General features: G+C 41.9%; 1 protein-coding gene across 2 annotated transcripts in view; it reads right to left on the reverse strand.

Moving 5' to 3' along the window:
* The window catches only part of dennd1b (DENN/MADD domain containing 1B), a 182549-nt gene that overhangs the window by 132619 nt on the left and 22323 nt on the right, over positions 1 to 27607 (reverse strand). For both annotated transcript variants that reach the window (XM_034675967.1, XM_034675968.1), the window contains exon 3: positions 3704 to 3747. In XM_034675967.1, the coding sequence (XP_034531858.1) occupies positions 3704 to 3747 (44 nt within the window). The remainder of the gene's footprint in view (positions 1 to 3703; positions 3748 to 27607) is intronic.

A 27607-nucleotide genomic window follows, 5' to 3' on the forward strand; every position in this document is an offset into this window, starting at 1 on the left:
TCTTTTTTTCCTCCAGGTTCTTTTTTCCCAAGTTGACCATCCCCCCCCCTCCCTCCCTCCCTCCTTCCTCCCTCCTTCCCTCCCCAAGGCCACAGATGGGTGGCTACAGTCATCTGTCTGGTGATTTGCTCCAGGACTTGGAGCAGAGACTATGTTGCATGTGTTTTTGCAACTGTCAAGAACACATCACGTGCAAGAGCAACAACAGGAAAAGGTTTTAACCTCACCCACCTACAGAATAGTGCGCACAACATAGATTGACGCTCACATTATTACAGGCTGTGTGATCGTTTTGATCAAGTTGGATCGAGACTGTTGTTCTTTGAAGGCGAAGCCAGAGAAATAATAAAGGCACCCCGCTGTGGTGCTGTATTTTTCCAAGGGTAAAGAGCAAAGCTTTCCATAAAAGGGATATTAAATCTATTTAAATTACTCCAAATATTTTGTTTGTTCATGTATGTGCACGCTGTCCCCCCAGAGACAGCTGAGAGGATTTGGCTCAAAGAAAATTTGGGTCTCTGACAACTTGGGTCTTATTTTGTAGTTGAGGCCATCATTTGTCTCAGTAACAATAACATCGCACTCAACAAGTTCAATGCTGTGATCATTTAAAAGGTGTTATACGTGGGAAAACATTCAATAGTAAATAAGCATTTAAAGATAAACAGATTCAACAAATAGAAAAGAAGTAATGTCCAAAACTTTTTATCCTCTGGCTCCAGTTTGAAGAATTTAACTCAGGAAATCAATCAGAACAAAGTCAGGAAGCTTTAAAGTGCTCCTTGTTTTACTGATATCAAATCAAATGTGGGGACTACAATACAACATGATACAATATGATATGTCAGATGCAATATTGTATTATACACTATGATAATTCTGCTTTATGGTACAATACAGTGTAACTCATTGGATGTGATCAGCTATGATATGATACAATGTATTCTATGCAATACAATATTATACGATGTGGTGAGATCATCATCATATCAGATGCAACCGACGATACGATGTGAGATGTGATAAAATATGACATGACACAATACAACAGGAAACGATACAATTCAATTTGATACGATACAAAAGGATACGATACGATTTAATACGCTATGATTTGATATGATACAGTACAATTAAAACAGTTCAATTAAATACAATACGATTTGATCGGATATAATACGATATGATACGATACAATACAATACACTAAGATTTAATACAATACAATATGATTCGATACAATTCGATACGATTCAAAACTATTCAATAAGATACGATTTGTTGCGATACGATACGATACGCTACACTACGATTTAATAAGCTACGATATGGTACGACATGATACGATACAACACGCTACAATTCAATACAATGGAATTTGATCGGATACAATATGATGCCATTCGATACAATTCAAAACTATTTAATAAGATACGATATGATACAATACGCTACGATTTAATACGATACGATTCCATGGATTCAAAACTGTTCAATTAGATTCAAATTGATATGATTTGATATGCTACCTTACGATTTAATACAATACGATTCGATCAGATACAATACGATACAATACCACACGATTCAAAACTATTCAATAAGATACGATTTGATACGATATGATACGATATTACGGACGTGCTGGACTCCAGCGGCAACAGCTTCTACGACTCGTCTCATCACTATCACCTCTCTCTCTTACTCCTCTCTATCCCTCTTTCCAGACCCAACTCAGTCGAGGCATGATGGCTGTCTAACATGAGTCTGGTCCTGCTGGAGGTTTCTGCCTGTTAAAAGAAAGTTTTTCCTCTCCACTGTAACTAGCTAAATACTGCGATTTGCAATGCTCATGATGGACTAAGGTGGGGTCAGACTGAGTCTTACCCTGTCTTGAAGTTGGGTCTCTGTTCATAATTTGACATAGTGTGGTCTAGACCTCCTCTGTTTGTAAAAGCGTCTTGAGATTACGTTTGTTGTGATTTGGCGCTATACAAATAAAGATTGATTGATTGATACGCTATAATACGATTCAAGAAGATACCATTCAATACCATACAATGCGATAATATTAAAACAGTTCAGTTCAATACGATAAGAAAAGATATGATTCAATACAACACGCAATGATTTAATACGATACAATAGAATACGATTCAAAACAATACAATTCGATCAGATATGATTCAAACAGTTCAATACGATATGACATGATTTAAATCAATAGGGTACGATAGGATAGGATATGAAGTGATCCAATAGGATTCAATAAGATTCAAACTATACCATACGAAGCGATTGAATATGATATGATCTGTTAAGTAAAAGTATGTTACGCTTTATTTTTACTGCAGGGAACTTTGGCTTTGACTTAAAAACTTGATATATTCTTTTTTTTTTTTTAAATAAGCAACCATAATCAATCCACATGTTTACAAAGAAGCACACATCAATGACAACCACAAACATCATATATTTCACTTTATCCATACTGCATGTTTTCTGCATAATAAACAAGATGAATAAGTGAGAGAGAGTTTTTTTTACCAGATCAGTTTGCATTGAGGAGTTCATGTAGCTGGAATATGTTAAAATACTTATTATTTAATGTTTCATGAGGCTAGGGTTTACTTTGGTGCTTTGGTCATCTAAACAGAAGCAACAATCAGAATTATCTACAAATAAAAGGGACTTTTATCTGGGAACTTATTGGAGGCACTTATTCTATTAAGGTAAGTATTGGTTAAGATACTAATACCACTACTATTAGGCAGACCTCTGGTTAAACTGACTGGATGCATTATACCATAGTGGTGCAATAACATCATGGGGAAATATTTAGAAATTTGGTGTTTTATCTTCAAACTAAGTATTGTAAGTAATTTGGCTTGTTGTAAAAACTATTAATGTGTCTTTCCCACAGTCTATGTTTCCATGTTCCCAGATCTGAGCTACTTCCTTCATGAGCACAATGTTATTATAACTGTAGGAAATTATAACCACAGGTACAGAAATAACAATACACACTAGTGAGAGATACTGAGGTGTGTGTAACTCTGTAATACTTACCTCTCTCCGCTTAAGACAGAATATGATGTGCCATTAAGGATGGCAAAATAGCTACAGATTTGAGCTTTCAAAACAAACCAAATATGCAATAAATGCAAAACAATACGAAGCAGACAACGTGGATGGAGGAGACACAAACACAGAGCGAGAAAGGGAGGAAGAGAGGAAGAGAGAAAGAGAGCGAGAGAGGAAGGGGGGTAAGAGAGGTGTGCATTCCTGTCACGGTTGCATGATAATTACTGATTCGTCGGTTATTGAAGACCTGCTCACTGCTTTTCATTACCAGCAACAGACGTAGAATGAGACAGAGAGAGACGGAGAGGAGGTGGAGGAGAGAGAGAGGGAGAGAGGGAGAGGGAGAGGAGGCACTGATGAGGATGAGGAGGAGAGTGGTGGTGCTGGTGGTGCTGCTGGTGATAGGTGTTGGGGGGGAGGTTACCACAGGATGGCAGGGTGAGAGAGGGCATTAGGCAAGGAAGGGAGATGGGAGAGGAAGAGGAGGAGGAAGGTGGTAGAGGTTGTCTGTAACAGTGAATGAGAAAGAGAGAGATTTGGAGAAAGAGAGAGAGAGAGAGAGAGAGAAAGGAGAGTGAGAGGAGGAGAAAAAAAAAAAAAAGAAGCAGTGTGTTCCAACCTGGTCTGTGTGGTCCTGGGGGAAGCTCCACAGCACGGTTGGATCTAGAGGTAATTGACAGACAGCATTAATCAGCGGGTGAGAAACACACCGTCTTCGCTAGCTGCCTCAGAACACATACATATTAATGAGAGGGGTGGGGGCAAGGGTGGCTGCTGCGAGTCTGTGCACGCACACACACATGTACACTTATATACTTACTTATACACACACACTCTGGGAAGCGCGCAGTGAAAGACAAGAGAAAAAGAGTGTCTCAGCTGTATGTGCTGTAAATATGCTAATCTATATCCTCAGTGTAGATATGATAGCTTATATTATACACCAAATCATGCCCGTTTAAGAAAGTCATACCAGCACATACTCTGGCTCATTTGCTTAATTATTCCTACAATGATACAAGCCGAGATGTTTGCTGGAGAGATGTAACATCTTAGCTAAAGGTTTATCATTGTAACAACAGGGGTTAGAGAGAGTTTTCACTACATTATGAATAATATTATTAACATTACTGCTGAGAGATAACGCAAATAGATTAATGGGTTTATCAATCAACAGGAAATTAAACTGAAAATTGATATGCACAATTAACATTTAAAGCTCCTGTGAGGAGGATTCAAAACAAATTAATACTGATGCCTCGTTATGAGCGGCAAGAGCGTCAGCAGCATGATTCATCATTCTTTAAACTACAGGACATGATGAGAAAAGAGGCAGGATGCCACACTTTCTCCACCACAGGGGGCGCCAAAACTGATGCAAACAAAAGTTCCTTACAGGTGCTTTAAAGTGGTTATGTAGAGAATCAACATTTGGATTTAGATTGGGAAAATCTTTATTGTCCCCAAGGGGCAATTTGGTTTGCAACAGTAGTCCCCACACACATTATATACACACAAGCAATAAACAAACAAGTTCACACACTTAATTTAAATATATGACTACGTAATTCCTGTGGATGACATCATTTTTTCTGCATATGAGACCAAAGGTACCACAATCCGATGTGGAATGGCAACAACCCTACAACTTGTTTAAAAACCCAACAGCTGAGAGCACAAATGATCTAAGGCAGGGGTTCCCAAAGTGTGGGTCGGGTACCCCTGGGGGGTCACGAGACACAAATGGAGGGTCGTGAGATGTTAAAGGTGACATAACACGCTTTTTTCATCAATATATATTGGTCTAAGAGGTCCCTAAAACATGTCTTTAAAGTTTATGCTCAAAAAAACACTTTGAAATCAGATTTTGGTCTGCCTGAAAAACCCTCTTCTTCAGTCCTCCTCAGAACACTCTGTTTTCTCTCTGACCACGCCCCCCTCAGGAAGTGGGTGTGGCCTCGGCTGTCCAGCACGTTGATCTAATGTTTACATGTTGGCTGAATATATACGGCTGCTCACAGACCTGCGTTACTTCAACCCTCTGAATCTGATCCAGAATCTGATCCTGACGGAGAGGCGCCTGTAGCAGGACCTTTCTGAAGGATTGGTCACAGATTTAGTGTTTCTTGTTGTTTTATTTGTCAGTATGTAGACGTGTGTCTTGGTACACAGCTACGAACATGTAGCCATGTGGCTATGCTAACTAGCGCTAGCACTTATCCATGACAAATAAAAATCATCCACTAGATCTTCAAATCTGCAGACGTGGGGAGTAAAACCGACCTCTGCCAGAAAGGCAGCAGGACCTTTCTGAAGGATTGGTCACAGATTTAGTGTTTCTTGTTGTTTTATTTGTCAGTATGTAGACGTGTGTCTTGGTACACAGCTACAGCTACAGCTACGACATGTAGCTATGCTAACTAGCGCTAGCACTTTTCCATGATAAATAAAAATCATCCACTATATCTTCAAATCTGCAGACGTGGGGAGTAAAACCGACCTTTGTGTTTATTAAGACAGCCTACAACTAGCATGCCTCCCTCCTAAGCTCCTTGTTAGCACACATTTGTGCAGGGAATGAAAAACGGAGGAGGGGTTCAGTATTATTTTATACAGTCTATGGGCTGAACAAGCTCCGAGCTCTGACTCCGTGACAGACAGGATATTGTTGTTACGTAACAAAAACACGGAAGTCTGAAACGGCTCGTTTTCACACACATTTACAGAAAGGTGGTGAAATCAGAACAGGGGCAGAATGGATTTTTTTCATTCTCGGGGGGTTTGTAGACAGGGACACATATTTCAGGTAGAGAACCATTAAAAAGTCAATTTTGCATGATATGTCACCTTTAAGCGTTAAGTTGAAGATAACTAATGCTTTATATAAACAGGAAACAAGATAAAGAATATATTCCCAGACTGGCCAAATATACTAAAATAACACAGACATTCAGAACAATATAACATGTTTAAATGTAAAGAAATAACCCTTTAATTCACCTTACATAGGACCAAACGATTAAATGTTGTCAACCTGGTTAGTCGGCACCAGGATTATAACTCAGTTCAAGTAATGACTGATGTTGTTATTATTGTAGACCAAAAAGGGCAGTCATATGTTGTGCCAGTAGCCGATGCTATAGCTCTCATAATGCTTAAATGCTCTACTACCCGGATTTACACAAGCACAGATGAAACATGACACAGTTTGGCAGTGTAATGATGTTTGTATGCTGTGTCTGGTTAGACTGGAATGTAACCACTCAACCAGAGCAATGTGTAACCAGCGCAGGCATGTGGACGCTAACCTGCACGGAGGACTGAAGGCTGGTGGTGCTAGCTCTGCAAGCTTTAGCCACGTTCTGCAAACCAATTTGACATTGTGTACTTTCAGACAATGTGTTCAATAAATTGTGCTAAATTTGGAAGTTGTTTTCTTACTTTTAGACTAGTTGGTTAATTGGAACTTTAATGGACCTTTAAATGACTCAGAAGATAGCGTCAGAACATCCCTAAACTCAGGATGTCTCAACCAAAAATGTTGTTTTTGAGTCACTTTGGCAACATTTTTGTATATTTCTTAAATCTAACTTTTTTTCATTCTTATTATTGCAAAACAGATATCAAAATACCAAAGATGAGGAGAGGAGACCACTACAAAGACTACAGGCCACTTAAATATAGTATTCAGGGAGATCAGGGCAAACAGGTGCATCTTGTGTTTGTAGGATGTCAGATGTTAGTGAATGTATAAGTGTGAGTGTGTGTGTGTGTGTGTGTGTGTGTGTGTGTGTGTGTGTGTGTGTGTGTGTGTGTGTGTGTGTGTGTGTGTGTGTGTGTGTGTGAGTTACTCTGTGATGATGAGGCTTATAAGGGTGATTTATGGAAAGATATAAGAAAAGAAATAGATAGGTAAATAAATAAATACATAATTATAATAATAATAATTTAAAATTAAAAAAAGCTTTAAAAATGTAACTTTCTAGATAAATAATTAGCCTCCATTTTAGCAGGCTTATACCATGCAATTAAATGGAAGCAGCCACTGATCCTGTGAACACAGGGGTCTCTGGTAAACATGGCTTCCACAGCTCAGAGGTCAGCCCGTGACCTCGGCTGAAACAGCGAGGGTTTGATGAGACGAGGGCTCACATGCCAGGTTCACTGTCATGGACATTCAAAAGACCTACAGGCTTGTGAACGCACCCCCACCAGTGCTGAAACAAAGCGGTATCATGGAAAACTAAACCTTTTAATAGAGAGACAGACAAACTATAATTATGAGATCAACAGGTATGAACATTAAAGCTGATTGGACGCTTAATTGAAAGATATTCGATGTAGAAAATCGTACAGACTGTTATGACACCAGAGGACAGACCACTACTTTACAGAACATGCGATTTCACACAGAGTGAAGTGTAGCTTCATGGCTCTCACACCAGGCTGCCTGACAGAGAGGGAGGCACACAATGGTCGAACGGATGACGGGACGCAGCAGAATCCATCATGCCTTACATAATCCTGTTGGGTAATTTCATGGGCCCCATCTTGAAAAGAGAGGCGCAAAAAAGAGGAGAAAGCAGCAGAGTTTCAAGCTCTTCATCCCAACTCGGACAACCCCCCCCCCCCCCTCCTTACCCTATGATCTGCCACAGTTAGAGCTATTTTATGCTGATTTACTGGGTGAGAGGATGGGAACTGCTGCTTGAGTGTGATCCAGGGCAGAGGAAAAGAAGAAAGAAGGCAAAGAGTCCTAAGTGTGGATCTTTTTGAAGCCCAGTCTCGTTCTAATAGTCCCTACCTTGCCTGTGTCCATGTTTTGTCTGATCCAATAGGCTCCATATGAACAGGAAAGTGTGAGTCCTGAATTTGAGGTTAACTTCTGATGCTCTCTTCAGCACATTAGCACTAATTGACCTTTTTGTTACTCGTCACGCAGGAAAAGCAGCGCTGATATTTCCTTTGACGACAGCCCTGATTCCCACAGGAGTCTGGGTTAGCCGTGCCAGAGCTAGCATAAACAACAGCTAAATAAAACCAGTCAGATTGATTGTGATCACACGCGTCCTTTCTCTGCTTTGCTAAGCCGTAATATCTCCTGTGACGAACGCAACACACACACCAGGAGATGTAGATTTCTGCTGTACGCTAACGTCAAATGCAATCACTTATTCCTCAGAACTTTGGCTTATCATTTTATACTTCTGAGTATTAAACTGGCTTTAATAATCCTCTCAATGTGAACTAAATGTAATGCCTTGATTTTAAGGATAGCTGCTCTAATATAGTATGTAATACTCTGCTTCTCAGACAGGGTGAGACTATAAGGTACAAAAGAAAGGCAGAGGAACAGGTCCAGGTTGACAGCTCAGGGTTAAGCTAACATGTTCATTTATATTAGTGTTTCTTTTATGAATTGAAATGTATGAGTTGTTACAAACATTCAAGTAAGTACAAAAAATGTATGACAAAACAATAAAACAATTAAAAGAAATAGAAATAATAATCTTAAAAAAATGTTTAAAAAAGGAGGATATATAAATAAAAATAATCCCAAATCGAACAGACAAAAATATAAACAATTAAAAATAGTAATAATACTTAAAAAATATATTTTAGAAAAGGGTAAATAAATCAAAATAATCATACCATACACATACCTATAGACCAATGCCTGGTATGCTGTAAGCTAGCCAAGACCTGGGGCCTCATGTACAAAGGGTGCGTACGCACAAAAACGTGGCGTACGCTCTTTTTCACGTCAAAGTTCAGATGTATCAAGAGTGAAATGACCGTGGAAATGTGCGGTGCCTCACGCCAACCTCATGGCTGGGTTACGCACGTTTCTACAACTGTTGATCCTTGCACACAGATTCATACATCTGGACATTTTTGTGCGTACAACGTTTTCTAGATTTGAGCGTACGCCATGTTCCAGTAAGAAATCAATGCAAGTCTTTGTGCATGAGGCCCCAGGTTATGTTCAGAGTTTCAGCTTTAAAGCTGGGGTTGGCAGTCTCGGAAAACTAGCATGAATTTGAATGTAGCATTTCCTCAGGACTCCGTCTAACCCCTCCCCTCCTCCCTCAGAGCTCCTCCAAAACGACGCAAAACATTGATTGTTGTTTTGTTGGTTGGCGTGATCACGGCCGACAGTGACAGGTTAGTAAAACTCAACGTGTTCACGAACCGGCTCGTCATCCCTACAGCGTCCGGATGGACGCTACAATACATATACATTTCTGTAGGACTTAGTAAATGTCATTAATTCTGCTGCTTGTCAGAGCCCCCGTGATGAGAGCTTTTTAGACTCTGATCCGGACTACAGTCCTGAGCAAAGCACCTCATCGGGTCAGAGGGGACAGGCCCGAGGTCGAGCGAGAGGGGCAGTCAGTAGAGTCAGGGGAAGCAGCGGCAGGAGACGGGGACTCAGAGTACACGCCGGGGAAATGTACGTTCAGGAGGAGGGCAGAACAGCAAGACGGGATTTGAATGGTTTCAAATTTTGGCACCCAAAAAAGGCTGATTGGTTGGTGTTTTCCCAGGTTTACTCCGGCTGCAGATAGCAGCTTTTCTTCGCTCTTTTTTAAGAACACATTATGTATTGATTACCATCAGGACATAAAGATCATTTTAACCAGTATAACAAAAAGTGGATCTAAATCTGATTACCAACCCCAGCTTTAACTCAGCAAAGAAGCCTTGTCTCCACAGTGATTATTTCCCCATGATGTTCCCCATAGGTGACATTTGGAATCACACTGTTACATTTGCAGACCAAATGATCCAGAGGGCTCCGACCTGCTGGATCAGAGACGCAGCCGGAACGCAACGGAGTGGATCCAGTGGAAGTTAACAAATAGTTTAGAATAGAAACCTATCAGATCCGGTGCTGTGATGGATCATAGAAGGACTGGACACAGATCTGGTGGAATTTGGCCGTAACTGTTGCTCCTGGCTATTCTACAGAAAAAAAGGGAATCCTAAGCCACTTCCAAATCAGCATGCATTTTCATAGTTCTGCATTTTTCTTATATCTTCACTGTTCTCAACTTGACAATGATTCTTATTCTTCAACTTTGATTATTTTTAATTATCCTGATACGTGTTGCTCTTAAGGATTTGAACCAGTCGCTATTTTCTCCAAGCTCACCCCAACTTAGTGTGGAAATTTGATTGGAAGCTGGCAGAATAAGCACAGGTAAAGTTGATTTCTTTCACACATGCAGAATATAAGGAAGTATCAGGAGTTTCGTGCATTTGTGAATACAGTAATTGTTCAAGTTCAAGAGCTGAACAATGCAGATGTCACATCAATCAACAAGAGGGGCGCAAGGTTTGAGGAACAACATTTTCAGCAGGATTCCTCTTTTTAAATTTTCAGAGGAGCAGTGTTGTTTTTTATTTTCATCCTCACTTATTATAAAAGTCTGACTGAAGCAGACGGGTCATTTCTTTTTGTGCAGAAGGAGTGTTTAATCCATCTTCGTCTATGACAGAGCATGAAGCAGAAAGTCCAGGTTAGTAGAGACCATGGATAACCCGGTTCTTGAATCCAGTCTATCTCTAACTCAGGCTACAGGCTTCGTGGAGCTCGGGCATGCCGAACTAGCTTCCTCACCCACCCCGCTGTGCTCCACCACGTCTCCTACTGAATACTTTTGGCTGTTGGTTCGACTAAATAATTAAATAACCTGTCGTGTAACCAAATGGACTTTAAATCAAACATTTGATACGTGTGATAAATCCAGAGCGGAGTGGCAGAGAGGGAGTGAGGTGCAGAGCTGAAGGAAGCAGGAAGAAAGAGAGCACAGGAGGCAGAAAACAGTGAGCTGGAACAACACACAGAAAGAATACTTTTCTCTTGCAGCCGAGGACATACAAGAACTTCAGAGCGGTACCAAACACCTTCCTTTATCATTCACATCTCCTCTTTTCTCTGCATTCTGTGTGCACTTTCCTTTCCATCCTGCAGGCTCTTATTCCGTCTGTTCTGCTCCACCTCCACATTTCTCTGCCAATCATTTCGCCTCACGCTTTTTCTTCTCTTGTACACATCCTTCTCCATTTTTCCGCCTGTTTCTGCCTCATTTCCAGCCCTCCTCCTCTTAGCCTCTCTCTGTTTCCCATGCTTGCCTCATTTTTTCTGCTTCTTCCACAGCCTCTCTCTTTTTCTTCTTCATCCCACCCTCCCCTGCAGCTCTCTGTCCTCTTCACTTCTGCTTCACCCCCTCCCCTCTCTCCCTCCCTCCCTCCCTCCCTCTCTCTATTTTTCTCACCCTCTTGCATTCGTACACCCCTCCCTTCAGACGTGCTGGGCGTGTGGTGGACACAAGAGGGGGCCTGAAGGGGGTTAAGGCTGAAAGTTGAAGGTTACGGAGGTGAAGAGGACCCCTGCTGCTCCGCCGGGGGACACAAATGTCACCATGACAGATCCTGCACCGGCTAATCCCCCCTTCCCTTCTTCAGAAACACACACACACACACAAATACTGGAGCTTCATTACACTCACCAAAAATGATTCAAATATACATTTCTGGGTACTGCAATCCCAATTCTAGCTATCAGGCTTACAAACAAAAGGCTTCTTCCTGTTTGCACTTATAAATAATGACAAAGCAGAGTCCATGCACACCGCTTCCTGCATTTAAATAATCAAAACATCCCATTGATCTGCGGGGCGGACTCTGAATGAGTCAAGAGTAAATGTATGCAGTGGATTTGGACTTGTTGGGATCTTGCATTTTAAAAACAAAGGCTGCAGATTGGAGTGCTGCATTGTGTAAACGTTCTGGCTCGCTCAGAGGGTCATAAATCAGATTCTGCATGCAGCAGACAGTGTTCCCCGTCACTTAGGATAAAATCTAACAAAGTCAAAGACACAGAGGACAACAGCAACAACATCAGGACGTGTGAGCACTTAAAACACAGACACGCACTTACAGAACTGCAAGGGTTGAAACACAGTGCATCCATGGGCATTAAAGGGACAGTGTTTGCAGTATTTAGCAGAACAGGTGTTGAAAAAATTGATATATAAAAAATTTTTGTGAACTTGAAATGAGCCCCTTCTGCAGAGGCTGACATCTTGTACCACTATGTTTCTACAGTAGCTCAGAATAGACGACTTTAAAGGGGCATATGTGTTTTTGTTTTTAGTGAGAGGCCTCAAAAATGCAGAGATGATGTAGAATGCAAGCAAGGAGAGAGTTAGAACCTGGTGTACTGGGTGCTGGACAGAGATAGCAAATGTAAAAAGTAGATAAGTCCACACAAGAAGCTGCTTTAAAATGCATTTAATGAAAAATAAACACAAATATCACCACAGGTGGTGTTATGGGCATATTTTTCATTAAATGCACATTGGAGCAGCTTCTGATGTAGAAAATGAAACACGAAGAAGAGAGTTGCTGTCGTTGCACTTAAAGGAATTGGTATTGATGGAAAGTTTTTGATGGTAAAAACTTGACAAATGGTGGATCATACTCTGCACGCATTGCTTGTTGAGCTTCACCAACAGGAGGAGTGAGCAAGGGAGTGTTTCAGTCCATAATCTAACCGCTAGATATCGCTAAATATTCTACACACTGTACCTAAAAGTTTGAGCACTTCAAATCCGTATATTTCGGCCTAATCATCCCTCTCCTCCTCCTCGGAGCTCCTCCAAAACAACGCCCCCGCTCACATGCACGAGCGCCGCTGATTCCAAACCGGTCCTCAGCACATCGTTTGTGTTTTGCACTACGTCAACTCATGTCTCACTCAGTGGTAAGAAAACACCAAAACATTATCATAGTGAAAGTTAAAAATACAAACAAACATGAAATGTACGCTTTGCAGGAGGCGGGCAGAACGGCAGGACAGGATTTAATTGGTTTCATCACTTGGCTCCTGATGGCAGGGATTGGTTGGTGTTTTCCCAGGTTTACTCCGGCTGACAGCTTTTTTTACCTCTTTTTTAAGAACACATTATGTATTGATTACCATCAGGACATAAAGATCATTTTAACCAGTATAACAAAAAGTGAATCTAAATCTGACTAACAACCCCAGCTTTAAGTGACATGTTACCAGTCAATGCACTGCTAATATCAGCAGTCGTGTTTATTCCGATAATTTGTGTTGTTTCTTAAAGCTGGGGTTGGTAGTCAGATTTAGATCCACTTTTTGTCATACTGGTTAAAATGATCTTTATGTCCTGATGGTAATCAATACATGATGTGTTCCTAAAAAAGAGTGAAAAAAGCTGCTATCTACTGTACAGCCGGAGTAAACCTGGGAAAACACCAACCAATCACCGTTTTTTGGCTCCCCAAATTTTAAACCAATCAAATCCCGTCCAGCCGTTCTGCCCTCCTCCTGCGCGTACATTTCCCCGGCGTAAACTCCTCCGAGTCCCCGTCTCCTGCCTCTACTTCCCCTGACTCTATTTACTGCCCCTCTCGCTCGTCCTCAGGCCTGTCCCCTCTGACCTGATGAGGTGCTTTGCTCAGGACTGTAGTCCGGATCAGAGTCTAAAAAGCTCTCACCAACAAGCAGAATAATTAATGACGTTCAGTAAGTCCTACAGAAAATATATATGTACTGTAGCGTCTGTCCGGACGCTGTAGTGATGACGAGCCGATTGGTGAACACGTTGATCTTTAATAACCGGTCACTGTCGGCCGTGATCACGCCAACCAACAAAACAACAATCAACGTTTGAATGAATGAAAAACTTCTCCTCTTGTCTCTCCTCTCTCCCACTCACACACTCTACACCTCTCCTGATGCCTTCACTGACCATCAACACTGTAGGAATTAAGAGCATCTACACTGAACATGTTTATCAAACAGTAGAGCTGTTACAGTATTATATATGTGTTATAACTTTTCTCCTGATATCGTGTCACCGGTAAAACTGGATAATGCTAGCATGATAGTTGTTAGTACTAACAGCAGCCATGTTTGTTTGTGTTTTTAACTTTCACTATGAGAATGTTTTGGTGAGGACCGGTTTTGAATCGGTCACGATCAAATGGTCGAGAATCAGCGGCGCTCGTGCATGTGAGCGGGGGGGCGTCGTTTTGGAGGAGCTCCGAGGGAGGAGGGGAGGGGTTAGACGGAGTCATGAGGAAAAGCTACATTCAAATTCATGCTGGTTTTCCGAGACTACCAACCCTAGCTTTAAGAGCAGTTCTATCAGAGGGTGACTGGAATAAGCCGATACTCAGGTTTAACTATTGGAATCTGTATCTGTAAGGACAAAATGACAAAGGACTAAACCTGAGAGCCCTTCTGATGATTAGAAAACAATGAAACTTTGCTAGCTTGATTAGCATAACACTCTCCGTTAGCACCGCACTGTCAGTGTTTGTTATCGTCACATGATCCTAGTATCGGCGTCCGTGTATCTGTCTGATCTGTCATAATATGCTCTGTAAGTCTGCCTGCATAATGCATTGATTTTCCAGACGCCAGCCTCTTTGTCACATATCTCCAAAGTGAAAAATGCACATAACTCAAAACGTGTTTATTGTCTCTCCTACAGTTGATAAGATCTACAAAGAGCTGTCGCAAACAGCAGAAAAACAGTCCATTTGACGCCCGCGGCTGCAAACGTGGCGAGGGGGAAAACAACCTATAGCTTCTTTCTACTTAGTGGAGTGTAAACAGATCCAGTGGGGTGAGAATTGAATTGAAATCACCTATCCCGAGTCAGATTCCTCCATTCACACCCCGGGAAATGGAGGTGAGCAAAATGTGATGACAGGCGCAAAGAGTGACCACCAGTCGTGAATGTGTCCTTTACAAGTACATGCGTGTTTACAGATGGATACTAAGCTCAGGAGTGAATATTTACAGTACAGTAGCATGTCCATTGATCTCAGAGGGCTTCAAGCGTGGCTGACCTCCAGCAGTCACGATGGGGGCAACACGCAGGAAGCCCCTGAGCCGTGACACAGATACCGGGGAGAGACGAGGGGGGCGGTGTTGGTGCTGGAGGAAATCAATGTTTTGGCTATTCCTGAGACGCCTGTCTTTAAAAAGTCGGAGGAGTGGAGTGAGCGGGGAGGAAGGGGGGTTAATAGGTGAAGGGTGCTGGGAATGGAGAGGAGGGCAACAGGGGGAAGAGTGAGAGGAGGAAGGAGGGGAATGGATGGATTTTGCTGCAGAGTGGGAGGTAGACCGCTGCCTCTCTCGACTGACACCACTTCCTTCCTACCTCACTCAGGTGGATCATTAAACGTGAAGGGATTAAACAGAATAAATTAGCAAGATATGTGTGTGTCGAAACATGAGAGAAATGAAGCCTACCCCTTCATCTCTTATTTCTTCTATTCTCTGCATAAATCTATGTCTACTGGCACTTCCAAGTAGGCTAAAAAATGAGAAATGCTGGCATCTTCTTCTTGGCATAAATCTGCGCTTCTTGGGACTTCCAAGTAGGCTAAAAAAGAAGCTGTTGGCAGAGGATGTCATTCCTAATGCTGCCCTAATGCTGCTGGCTGAAAGAAAAAAGTTGGCGCGCAACACCAGCGTGTCAGAAACCCTCACACTGCCCAGCACTGCACGGCAACTTATCCAACTCTTAGTCATTTTGTCACCCAGCTAAAAAAAAAAAAAGTACAATCCAACTCACTTGCTTACTTTGAATGACAGAAAGTGCCGTAAAAATAGCCTCGCAAACTAGAGGAAGAAGTGTGTGAGACATGAAACAGACTCTCAGTGCAGAGGCCTGTGTTTGTGCTCCTATAGGATCACCTCCACAGCTCAGTATCAGGCCTGAATGCATGAATCTGGCTCTGAAACAGACGTAGATTCCAGAAAACACCAAAAGGCCTAACCCTAAATCCATGGTGAATACACATTTAGATGAAAGCCACTTGTTTATAATTCTCTATTCTATGTGAATCAAACACAGACTTCAAGCCCTCATGGCCATCTAGTGTTCTGAAGGCATAAAAAATGCACTTTTTTCACCTTATTCCACAAACGACTGAATGTGTGTTGTGAGTGAATAGGAGGCCTGTTTGTTAAGAGAGGCCAAATCCCATATGGTGAACAGCAGCTCCTCTGGTGAGAAGAGAGGCTGTGAAAGCCACCGGCAGCCCCTCTCCTCCATCCGTGCTCCGGAGATGAAGGGATGCAGCGCCTGCCTCTCCTTGTTCCTCCTTTCTCTCGCTCCCTTTGCCTCCTCTCCTCCCTCTTTCTTGGCCAGGGGTTAAACTGCTGCACTCTAACCTCGTTGGCAGTGATTTCATTCACTCCGCTTCTCCTGCTCGCTCTCTCATCTCTGAGAGAGATTTATTTCACAGTATGTAGTGGATTAGGCCCCCTCGCATGCCCTCGGACAAAAGCATTGTTTTAGCGCTAGCCTGCTCGCTGTAACGGGAGGAAGCTGCTGCTACTAAGCGCCCACAATACGGCCATTGTGGACGCGGTAGCTGGAAGGACCCTGCCTCGGAGGCCGTCTAGACTTTGAGCCTGGGCCGATTGGAGAAACAGAGGGAGAAAATCCCATCAGGCAGTGGAGTGAAAGTTAACTAAGGTAACCTGCTGTGAACCTGATGAAGATGTCAAGCCAACATATGGCAAAAAATGTCTATTGTCAGAACAAGAAGCTTTCTTCCCTCAGAGGGAGGGTCTGCAGGAGGAGGAGGAGGAGACGAAAGAAGACTTAGGGGGGTTGCACAACCTAAAGGAAGGAATAACTGCGGTGGTCATCGTTTTACTTCTGGATCAGTAGCCTTATTCTGGCCGGGAGGAGGCCCAGCCCCTACACTCACAATTAAAGGAGTAAGCAGATTAACTGGCGTCTTTCAAAAGGCCAGCAGAAAGAAAAACACACTCACAGACGTTTAAAACTGCTTTTCCTCTTTAAGGAGACTCAGCCTGCTCGCTGAAAATGGCATTACATTTCATGCTGATTTAGTGAGCAGAGGTTTCCAGAAAGAGAAACTTCTTAAACGATGATATGGTCGTTAAGTTAACTGATACTGATTGGTCACACTGTTGTTACAGACGACAACCTGGGGACTGGAACCAGTGGAGCCTCTGTGTAGTGGGATAACTAACACGGGTTTGTGTTTCATATCAAACTGTTTAAAATTAAAGTGCGTGTTCTGACGCTCAGCACTCTAAAGCAGGGGTTCCCAAAGTGTGGGTCGGGACCCCCTGGGGGGTCAAGAGACACTAATTTGGGGTCGCAAGATGTCTTCAAGAATTTGTTTTCTTTATTAAATGATCTGAAGTTGCCTATTTCACCCATTATAGCAAAAAATATTTACAAAAATAGTAGCTAAACTTGAAATAAAACCTTATAAATATAAAATGTAATGAGTTTTCTGCCTTTCTTTTTGCCAGATGACTCCTAAGTTTAGGGTTAGTGAACAGTTAATTATCTAAAGCATCAGTAGCAGTAGGTTAATTCATAACAGCACAGGAAACACAGACACATGCTTATATAGGTAGACTAGTTTTCTGCAGACCAGCTAAATGAAGCCACATTAAATCACTTTGAGGGACAGTGGGGGTCCCGAGTCTTGGGCACCTATATTCAGTGTTAACTTTGGCGACTATTTTAGATTTAGTCTTAGTCTTTAGACGAAAATGCCTCTTAGTTTTAGTCACATTTTAGTCTTTTCAGCCCTTTAAAATTTTAGTTGACGAAAACTCAAAACATTTCACTCCTTTAACACTTTTGCTTGTGTAATATCTTAAATAATGGGGCACTGGTGGACTAGTGGTCTAAGCGCCCCACGTACAGAGGCTACAGTCCTCATCGCAGGGGTCGCCGGTTCGATTCCCGACCAATCGACCATTTCCTGCATGTCTTCCCCCGCTCTCTACTCCCCACATTTCCTGTCTCTCTTCAGCTGTCCTATATAATAAAGGCAAAAAGCCCAAAAAATATAACTTTCAATAAAACAAAAAATCTTAAATAATTCAGCCTGTCCCTACAAAAAATTCAAAAAGAAAAAATTCTTGATGTGACCACTGTGACTGTATTTTGATTCTCTTGATTCACAGAAAAATGCCATTAAAGGTCTGTATTGCACATTTACGACGGTCCTTGAATGCACCTGCAGTGACAGGCGCACTGGACAGACAGTGCAGAAATGCATCTGCATCTTTCGAGGTTCAAGGTTCAAGGTTAATTTTATTGTCATTCAGTCATATTTAAAAACATGAAGGAATGAAACACATTACTCAGGTCCAGCAGCATACAGAATAGATAACTAAAGTAGACTCTACAAATAAATAAATAAATAGAAGAGACCTAAAGAGAGTTCACAAGTCTTACAACTTCTAGAAAGAACAACAAGGAGTTGATCCAAACTTACTGAATGTGTCTGATGATCACCAAACTGGATTAAATCAAGCTGTAGTCGCAGAGCTTTTTACGGTAATGGCGGCAAAAATGGCAAATATCAAATATTAAACAGACGTCCCCCGGTTGTGTCTTTGTCACTAACGCACACCGGGGGTACAAATCCTCAATGAAGATGAGACAGATGCATGGAGGTGAGGAGAGCTGGTTTATAAAGCACACCTGCTGCAGGTAGAGACCAAGCTAACACTGAGCCCCTCAGATAATAACTCAGCCTGTCACAGGATGCATCACTTTTATTTCTAAAGATTTCGTCTCGTCATTGCCTCGTTAACAAAATCAAAACATATGTTCGTCAGAGTTTTTATTATCAGTGATCGATTTTAGCTTGTCATAGTCTAGTTTTCATCATGAAAAATGAGTCGCTGACAAACATTTATTGTCATAATTTCGTTAACGAATTTAACACTGCCTATATTTTGGGGGTCACGAGCTGAAAAGTATTCCAGGAATAAACCAGGAATTTACTAAATTGAAGGTTGGCTCTTCATAGGGAACTTAAATATAGTTGGGGAAAATACATTTTAGCATAATCCTGACTAAAACAACCAGATTACATTCAAGTACAGTTTAATATCTCTGCTATTCCTCCATCACATGCACATAGCACACTGCTCACTGCAGGGCTATTGAGACCACACCCCCTACATGCACTGTGCATTCCTCCATCACATGAAGCACTGATGATTTCTAGAATCCTGCAGAGGCTTGAGAAGCTTGAGGGACGATGCTTTTTTTATTTGCATGTTGAATGGGACTTATTGGAGGGAGAGCAGCTCTTTTCATTTAACATTTTGAATGCATTTTGTTAATTTTTGAATGGGTTGGGTCGGGGGGATGAGTAATATTAAACTTAACATTCATGTTTTTGTTCTTCAATGAAGAATTGATTGTTAAATAACATTTTCTAACACTTGATAAAGTTCTACTTACAAATAAATCTGTTCTAATTGTATTATTTTGGATGGATGTCTGCTTATAACAAAACATATTTATGCTTGGATATGATACCTTTCCATTAAATTACCCTCAATTCACAGTTAACTCCCATACATTTCCATTAATTCCCAAAGTTCCCATGGAAAGTTTCCAATTTGGAATATTTCCAAAATTCCCCAGCTTAACTTCCCATGGAAATTTACCAGAAATTTTCCACCGCTTTGCAAACCTACTCCTAAGGTTAGGGTGAGTTAACAATGAATTAATAAAAGCATCAGTAGCAGCAAGTTAATTCACAGCATCACATACAGCCAGGTGTGCATGTAGGAGCTTAACTTTCTGCAGACCAGCTAAATGAAAATAATGTAACAACATTTAATCACTTAGAGGGTTAGCGGGAGTCGCAAGTCTGTGGTACCTATATTTTGGGGGTCATGGGCTGAAAAGTTTGGGAACCCCTGCTCTAAAGGATATATCATTTCTTATAAAAGGTAGCAGTGAGTAGATTTAGATCAGGTCTAGAAATAAGGCTAAATCTGCAAAGGAGAGGCTCATTTTTAATTCCAATGCTTGGAAATGTGAATAAAAGAAAAAGAAACAACCTCTAAAAGGTAGCGCCTGAATCAGCAGCCAAAAAATTATAAATCAACTGGCAGGCTTCACATGTGAGAGATGCTGGCCTCGGGGATTTCTGAGCCATTTTCTACAGCTTCATCTGAAAAAGATAAACAACAGCCTCAGCCACTGGAAGGAGAAGAAAGGAAGAGCTGCTCGGAGATGATGTGACCCTATTAATGCCACATTAGTTGTTCCGTCTTCCCGGAAAAATGCTTCGGCGGGATGAGCGGAGAGATGGAGAGAGATAGGGGAGAGGAGGAGGTGGAGAAAGAGAGGAGTGAAAGCGATACTGTCTCCAGGCTAGTTGGGATGCAACCCAATTTCACAGCTTCACGAATGAGTGGCACAGCATATGGATGCAACCTTTGTGACAGCCTCTGTGTATCACCACGTATCAGCGTTGATATTCCCAGTCAGATTCCATACTGGTCCAACATTATGTCAAACAGCGGCTCCGCATGACTGCATCTTCAACACAACAACACAGACTGTCTGTTTGTCTGATGGGGGGGGGGGGGGGGGGGGGGGGGGCTGTTAGCCTCCGAAGCTAAGAAAAACAAACGGGCATCTCCGGAGACAGACTACCCTCCAACTTTTCATTCACTGTATGATGTTCAGTACACGCAGAATAATAAAATCAAGCGCTTGTTTTAAAGCTGTAATGTGCCCTAAAATCTGAGGTAGAACCTGAAATATCAAATCTGAGATATGACCCAGATATGTGTTTTCAAATAGAAGGGAGGGAGGCAGATAGAGTGCAGTGTTTCAGTCACATCACAAGTTGATGGTGCTGATTTCATCGCTGCATGTTGGCTCGTTGGCTGATAAACCAACATTTCTACACATCATCACTTACTTCTCTCCATATGGTCCAACCATCTGCCTCCATCAGAACAACATCTATATAAGCACAGTGACTGAATACCTCTGTTACTGGGCTGATAAGCATAAATACACATGGACGCAACCTGTACCAAAGTGTCACAGGTTAGCTTTAACCCTGCTCAGATGATGAAGGAGTGAAGCCTGACGCTGTCTTTATGACTGGCCGAGGGGTATTTATGAAAGTTGCACTCATCATTTCAGATTAAAAACATGTCATGTTAAGAGAATGTTAAGTTTGGATAATCAGAATGTGGGCTGATTCTGTTCATAACATTTAACTGATTAGGAAATGTTCCATATGCTCATATTATTCAGGTTTTGGGATGTTTTAGGACACACAGAAGGAGCGGCAAAATAAAGGTTTTGGGACAGCAGTAACTCTGTGTACAAGGGGGCTGTCACAATACTAGAATTTTCAATTTGATAACACTAGTAGAAATAAAACAATATCAACACCTGATTCGATATCAAACCAATAAATAAAAAAATGATAAAGAAAATTAAGTCCTGGGCACCAAAAATTGATATTTCATATCCATATTATATTTGATTTTCGTTAAAGTTGTGTTTTTGGGGTATTCTTACTTTTATTTGATAGGAGAGCTGAAGAGAGACAAGAAATGTAAAGAGCAGATGGAGCAGCAAATGGTCCAAACCTGTGATCACCACGATTAAGACCACTGCCTCTGTACATGGGGCGCACCCCAGACTGCTAAGCCAAGGGCGCCTTGAAAACATGTTATATTAAGAGCACATTAAGTTTGGATAATCAGAATGTGGGCTGATTCTGTTCTTAACATTTAACTGATTAAGAAATGTTGAATATGCTCATATTATTTTGGTTTGGGGATGTTTTAGGACACACTGAAGGTGCACCTAAATAAGGGTTTTGGAGAGAAAGTATTTGACATAATATCAGATTTTTTTTGATAATACTAGTAAAAAATTATAAAAAAAGAACGCCTGGGCACCCAAAATTGATATTTCATATCCATATTATATTCCATTTATAACTTGCACACAGTTCAAGTGCAAAAAGAGTCATTAAACACTAGGGGGTGTAACGATCAGTTGACGTAGCAAATGAAATTGATGACATAGTAAGTTGCAGATAAATCAAAAGGCAGATGACTCATTGGTGACATCATCACACGTGTTTCCATGCTGTCTGCAGACATAATATTTGAATTGCTAAGGAGTGAGACATCTTGCATCTTTACTATCTTTGTTGAGTGCCCAGCAATTTCCAGGTGTCTTTGAGCAAGGCACCAAACCCCCAACTGGTCGCCTGTGTGTGTGCAGCCCCCCTCAATCTCCCTGCAACATCTCTCCATTGGTGCATTACTACAGGACCCTGTTTGTGCATATGTTGTTCACTTTAACTCTTCCTGTCCCATTAAAGTTACTAATCATAGACCTTTCTGGAGTCTCTGAGCTCCATTGTCTCGTAGGTTCCTCTGGATCTCTGCTGCTGTGGACGTGTCAGACTCCAGCTGCTACAACTACTACTATCCGTCTCACCACTATCATCTCTCTCTCTCTCTTCATCTCCCTCTATCCCTCTCTCCAACACGGTCTCAGCAGATGTGTGTCTAACATGAGTCTGGTCCTGTTGGAGGTTTCTGCCCGTTAAAGGAAGTTTGTCCTTGCCACTGTAACTTGCTAAATGCTGCAAAGTGCTCTGCTCATGGTGGATTAAGATGAGATCAGACTGAGTCCTGTCTGTAAGATGGGACTGGATCTGATCCGGTCTTGATGTTGGGTCTTTGTTAATAATAGAACAGAGTGCACACAGTGCTGGGGTTTATCATAATGTGCATGTAGCATATAACCTGGAACATATGAGGAATATTCATTTTTATTTGCCATTATTCGTATGTTTTATTTGTTTTAACAGCTGAAATATTTTGTGCATATTGCTGCAGAAACTGTTTCACTGTTAAAATGAGTGGGTTTGATTTTTCCTCAGAAAGCACTCCTTTAACATGCACATGACAAGAGCAACAAAGAGACACCATGTACCACTTTGTCCACAGGGGGCGCCAAAATCAAAACCACAGCACGTGAAAGCTCCCCACAGTGTCTTAAAACACATTCTAAAGAGGCTTTCCTTCCAGAAGGAACTCAAGCTTTTTGTTTCTGTCTCGTGACAGAAGCGGCGCTCTGATAATTCTGTCAAAGCGTAGTTTTTTTGGGGTGTACAACTTGTAAAGTTTAGAAGGCTGGTGATCAGGTCATTGTCACTCAGTCACAGATGCTCTGGGGAGAGTTCCATGTCTCGCCTTTGAAGAGGTGGGTTGCAACATCGGAGGAAACACTGTGTAGCACAGCAGCTCCTTGAGGTGTGGAGAGGATCGATCTCAGTTAATGTCATATGGCACAGCACCCAGAGGCAGCCGCGTGGTGCTGATGACAGTGCAAAGCCTTGCCTTTGGCGGCTACAAGCTCGGTGCTGCCGAGCTGTGATTTGAAGTCTACGTGCAAAGGCTGACAGACAGACAGCTCTCAGTCAGGCAGTCAGACAGTCAGTCAGCCAACAATCTTTCCACAGGGACGACAATACATCTGTGTCTGTTAAAAACGTACAATAGTGCCTAATACAAAACACACTCAGAGGGGTCTCACTGCTCTGCTGGCCTGACGAATGAAATACTGTTACTGAAAAATACTGGGCAAACACCGTCTGACACATATTTCTCCAGAATTTATATGGCTGAGGAAAAAAAGGAAGGAAAGAAAGGTTACAGAGAGCTAAAACTTCAAAAGGGAGACTCTTGGTTTGAGTCAAAATGGGAAAAATGGAAGTTTGGTTCATCCATTATCTTCAATCCTTTACTGAAGTCCAGTTTTATCTACTGGAATCTGCCTCCACAGTAGCTGTCATACATCTCTGTTTGCAAAGCCGATATTTTAAACACACAACAAGGTGATTTAACTTTGTAAATGAGATTCTGGATGCTCATTTCTCCCTGCAGCAATCACGCATGTAAGCTAACAGTGAGCACACTGAACGCAGGTCACCTTTGACCACGTCAATAATCACACACTTCGTCTGAAAGAGATCAGGAAAAGTGCAGAGTAGGCGAGTGATTCAGGGCTGAGACATGTCAGCAGAAGTGGAGCACACTTTCCCACCCTAACCTGTGATTCATGCCGGTTCATAAACACGGACACATTTCTTTAGAGTGCGTTACAACTTTAATTCTGAGTCACCCACGTTCACACAGGAACCAAAACAAGAACTAAAGCAAACAGAGATAATGGCTTAACCAGAAAATTACATGAAATAAATTGAGTTTGAGTAAATGCATTCCCAACACATTTATGGGGAAACATGTGCACATCATGATTATCTTATCTTGAGTCAAAGGTGACATGTTCCAACAGCTTGAAATTATTAAGCCAAAATCAAAAATGTATATATGACTTTGATGAGCCAAAGTGGGCTGCACGGTGGTGCAGTGGGTAGCACTGTCGCCTCACAGCTAGAAGGTTCCTGGTTCGAATCCCCGGCCGGGCGGGTGCCTTTCTGTGTGGAGTTTGCATGTTCTCCCCGTGCATGCGTGGGTTCTCTCCGGGTTCTCCGGCTTCCTCCCACAATCCAAAAACATGCTCAGGTTGATTGATCGCTCTAAATTGCCCTTAGGTGTGAGTGTGTGCATGAATGGTTGTCTGTCTCTCTGTGTTAGCCCTGTGATAGGTTGGCGACCTGTCCAGGGTGTACCCTGCCTTCCGCCCAAAGCCAGCTGGGATAGGCTCCAGCCCCCCGTGACCCCTAACGGGATAAGCGGTCAAGATAATGGATGGATGGATGGATGGATCCAAAGTGACTCAAATAAGGGTTTCATCTCTAAACTGTATAAGGGATTATGATAAAGAAAGTACAAACCCAGTGGATATGTTAAAGAGAAACAGGAGAAAGAGGGTCATTTGTTGATACCAAATGAAGTTTGGTTAGATGTGTGTAAACTCGGATGGATGGAAGTGTTTGACTCCTTTCTTTGTCACACAGCAGAAAGCTCATTTTACAGGAGGGGATTCAAAGTGTTGGAGGCTGTGTGGATTTCAAGGCATATCTTCTGTGAGTTCCAGGTGTTGGATAGAGTTTCACAGAACATTAAAAAGTAAACTTAACATTGACCTGCCCCTGCAATTTACATTGTTTTGGGAGGTGTAGATACTCAGACTAGGCTTATAGATAAATACCTGTGTTGGCATTTTGAGTTGTGCTTGTTGCTTCCTGAACCTCCCACAATACAGGAGTGGATCGATATAGTAAATTATATTAATGTTATAGAAAGTATAACTTTCTGTCGTGACTCCAGAATGGTGTATTTATCAAACTCTGGACCAAATGGACTGAATATGTAAAAACCCTACGGACAGAATTCGTGGATGACATCATCCAAGGGCCCCTGTGGTGTCTTGTCTGAAGCCTTGTTTATACTTCTGCGTCGACCCTTCTGAACAGCGGTCGGCACTACATTCTTGTGCGTTGCTGTGTCCGTGTCGCTCTCGGTAGTACGCCAAAATGCTTAAAGGTGACATATCATGCAAAATTGACTTTTTAATGGTTCTCTACCTGAAATATGTTTCCCTGGCATGTCTACAAACCCCCCGACAATGAAAATAATCCATTCTGCCCCTGTTCTGATTTCTCCACCTTTCTGTAAATGTGTGTGAAACGAGCCGTTTCAGACTTCCGTGTTTTTGTTACGTAACAACAATATCCGGTCTGTCACGGAGTCAGAGCTCGGAGCTTGTTCAGCCCATAGACTGTATAAAATACAACTCAACCCCTCCTCCGTTTTTCATTCCCTGCACAAATGTGTGCTAACAAGGAGCTTAGGAGGGAGGCATGCTAGTTGTAGGCTGTCTTAATAAACACAAAGGTCGGTTTGACTCCCCACGTCTGCAGATTTGAAGATCTAGTGGATGATTTTTATTTATCATGGATGAGTGCTAGTGCTAGTTAGCATAGCCACATAGCTACATGTCGTAGCTGTAGCTGTGTACCAAGACACACGTCGACATACTTACAAATAAAACAACAAGAAACACTAAATCTGTGACCAATCCTTCAGAAAAGGTCCCGCTGCCTTTCTGGTAGAGGTCGGTTTTACTCCCCACGTCTGCAGATTTGAAGATCTAGTGGATGATTTTTATTTATCATGGATAAGTGCTAGCGCTAATTAGCATAGCCACATTGCTACATGTTCATAGCTGTGGACCAAGACACACGTCGACATACTGATAAATAAAACAAAAAGAAACACTAAATCTGTGACCAATCCTTCAGAAAGGTCCTGCTGCAGGTGCCTCTCCGTCAGGATCAGATTCTGGATCAGATTCAGAGGGTTGAAGTAACGTGATCTCTGAGCAGCCGTGTATATTCAGCCAACATGTAAACATTAGATCAACGTGCTGGACAGCCGAGGCACACCCACTTCCTGAGGGGGCGTGGTCAGAGAGAAAACAGAGTGTTCTGAGGAGGACTGAAGAAGAGGGTTTTTCAGGCAGACCAAAATCTGATTTCAAAGTGTTTTTTTGAGCATAAACTTTAAAGACATGTTTTGGGGACCTCTTAGACCAATATATATTGATGAAAAAAGCGTGATATGTCACCTTTAAGGGCAGTGTGTTGTCTCTCTGGTAGTCGGGTCGCCTGTTTCCGGCCCTGCTACATATTCTGTTTACTTTTTCACAGCGATTCAGAATGTATTAAATCAATTTAGAGCTGATACATGTTGCTGTTCATCATACAGCAATGATTACATGACGAGGAGATGAACACGGTGGATGTACGGGGATCCTGCAAGTGCTGTGAATGCAGGAAATACAATGGTGCTAAGTGGACCGTTCACAGGGCTTTTGGTCCGCGTTGATTTGATGTGTAGAAACATTTTGGAGGAGGTGCGTGTCAGCTACCTGCGTAGGTACGGGAGCTACGCCATAGGCTTCGCCGTCGATTCCACGCAGCAGAATAAATCAGGCTTTAGCAACTTGCATATTTGTGGGGGGGGGGGGTGTTTCAGTTCCCTGAAATACTTCTGACTCACTCTAACGTATACATATTGTCTCCCAGAGGTTCTAGCAATCTTTAAAAACTGAGGACTGCAGAGGAAATGAACACAATTATCTATTTTATATCTCAATACTCTGTATTACAAACTGCTATCTAAATACAAAAACAATGGTATGGACTCATAAGTTGACCACATTTGAGAAGCTGTAGCTGCTTGATACCAAAAATCCACCAGGCATCCATTTTTCACAGTTGATTTATAAACAGCTATTAATTAAATAAGTCTGCATGAGACAGAATATGAGCTGTATATTTGCTGTTAAATTGCAGTTCACTGAAAAAGGATGCTGCTGTGTTTGTGATGGACATTTAAGTGTCTTAATTTGTCTCCTAGATTAAAGGGAACACATTTTAAGACTGACAAATCCAGCTGACCTGAATATCTACTGTAAGGTTAAATGATCCTGCAGTAACTCCCATACTGCTTACAGTTTGAGCACCAAAGACCAGGCTCTGCAGAAAGATGATCTCCCATGCATTATAGATATTAAAGCACCTTGCGGCTAATTTGTGATTCATGATCCTGAACTACATAAATAAAATTGACTTAATTTGAAAGCCAGTGATACCCCGGTCCTGAGGTCTGGGTTTAAAATACACGTCTATTTACTCTGACCAC

This window comes from Notolabrus celidotus, chromosome 2, assembly GCF_009762535.1.
Source record: "Notolabrus celidotus isolate fNotCel1 chromosome 2, fNotCel1.pri, whole genome shotgun sequence".
NCBI classification, from domain to species: domain Eukaryota; kingdom Metazoa; phylum Chordata; class Actinopteri; order Labriformes; family Labridae; genus Notolabrus; species Notolabrus celidotus.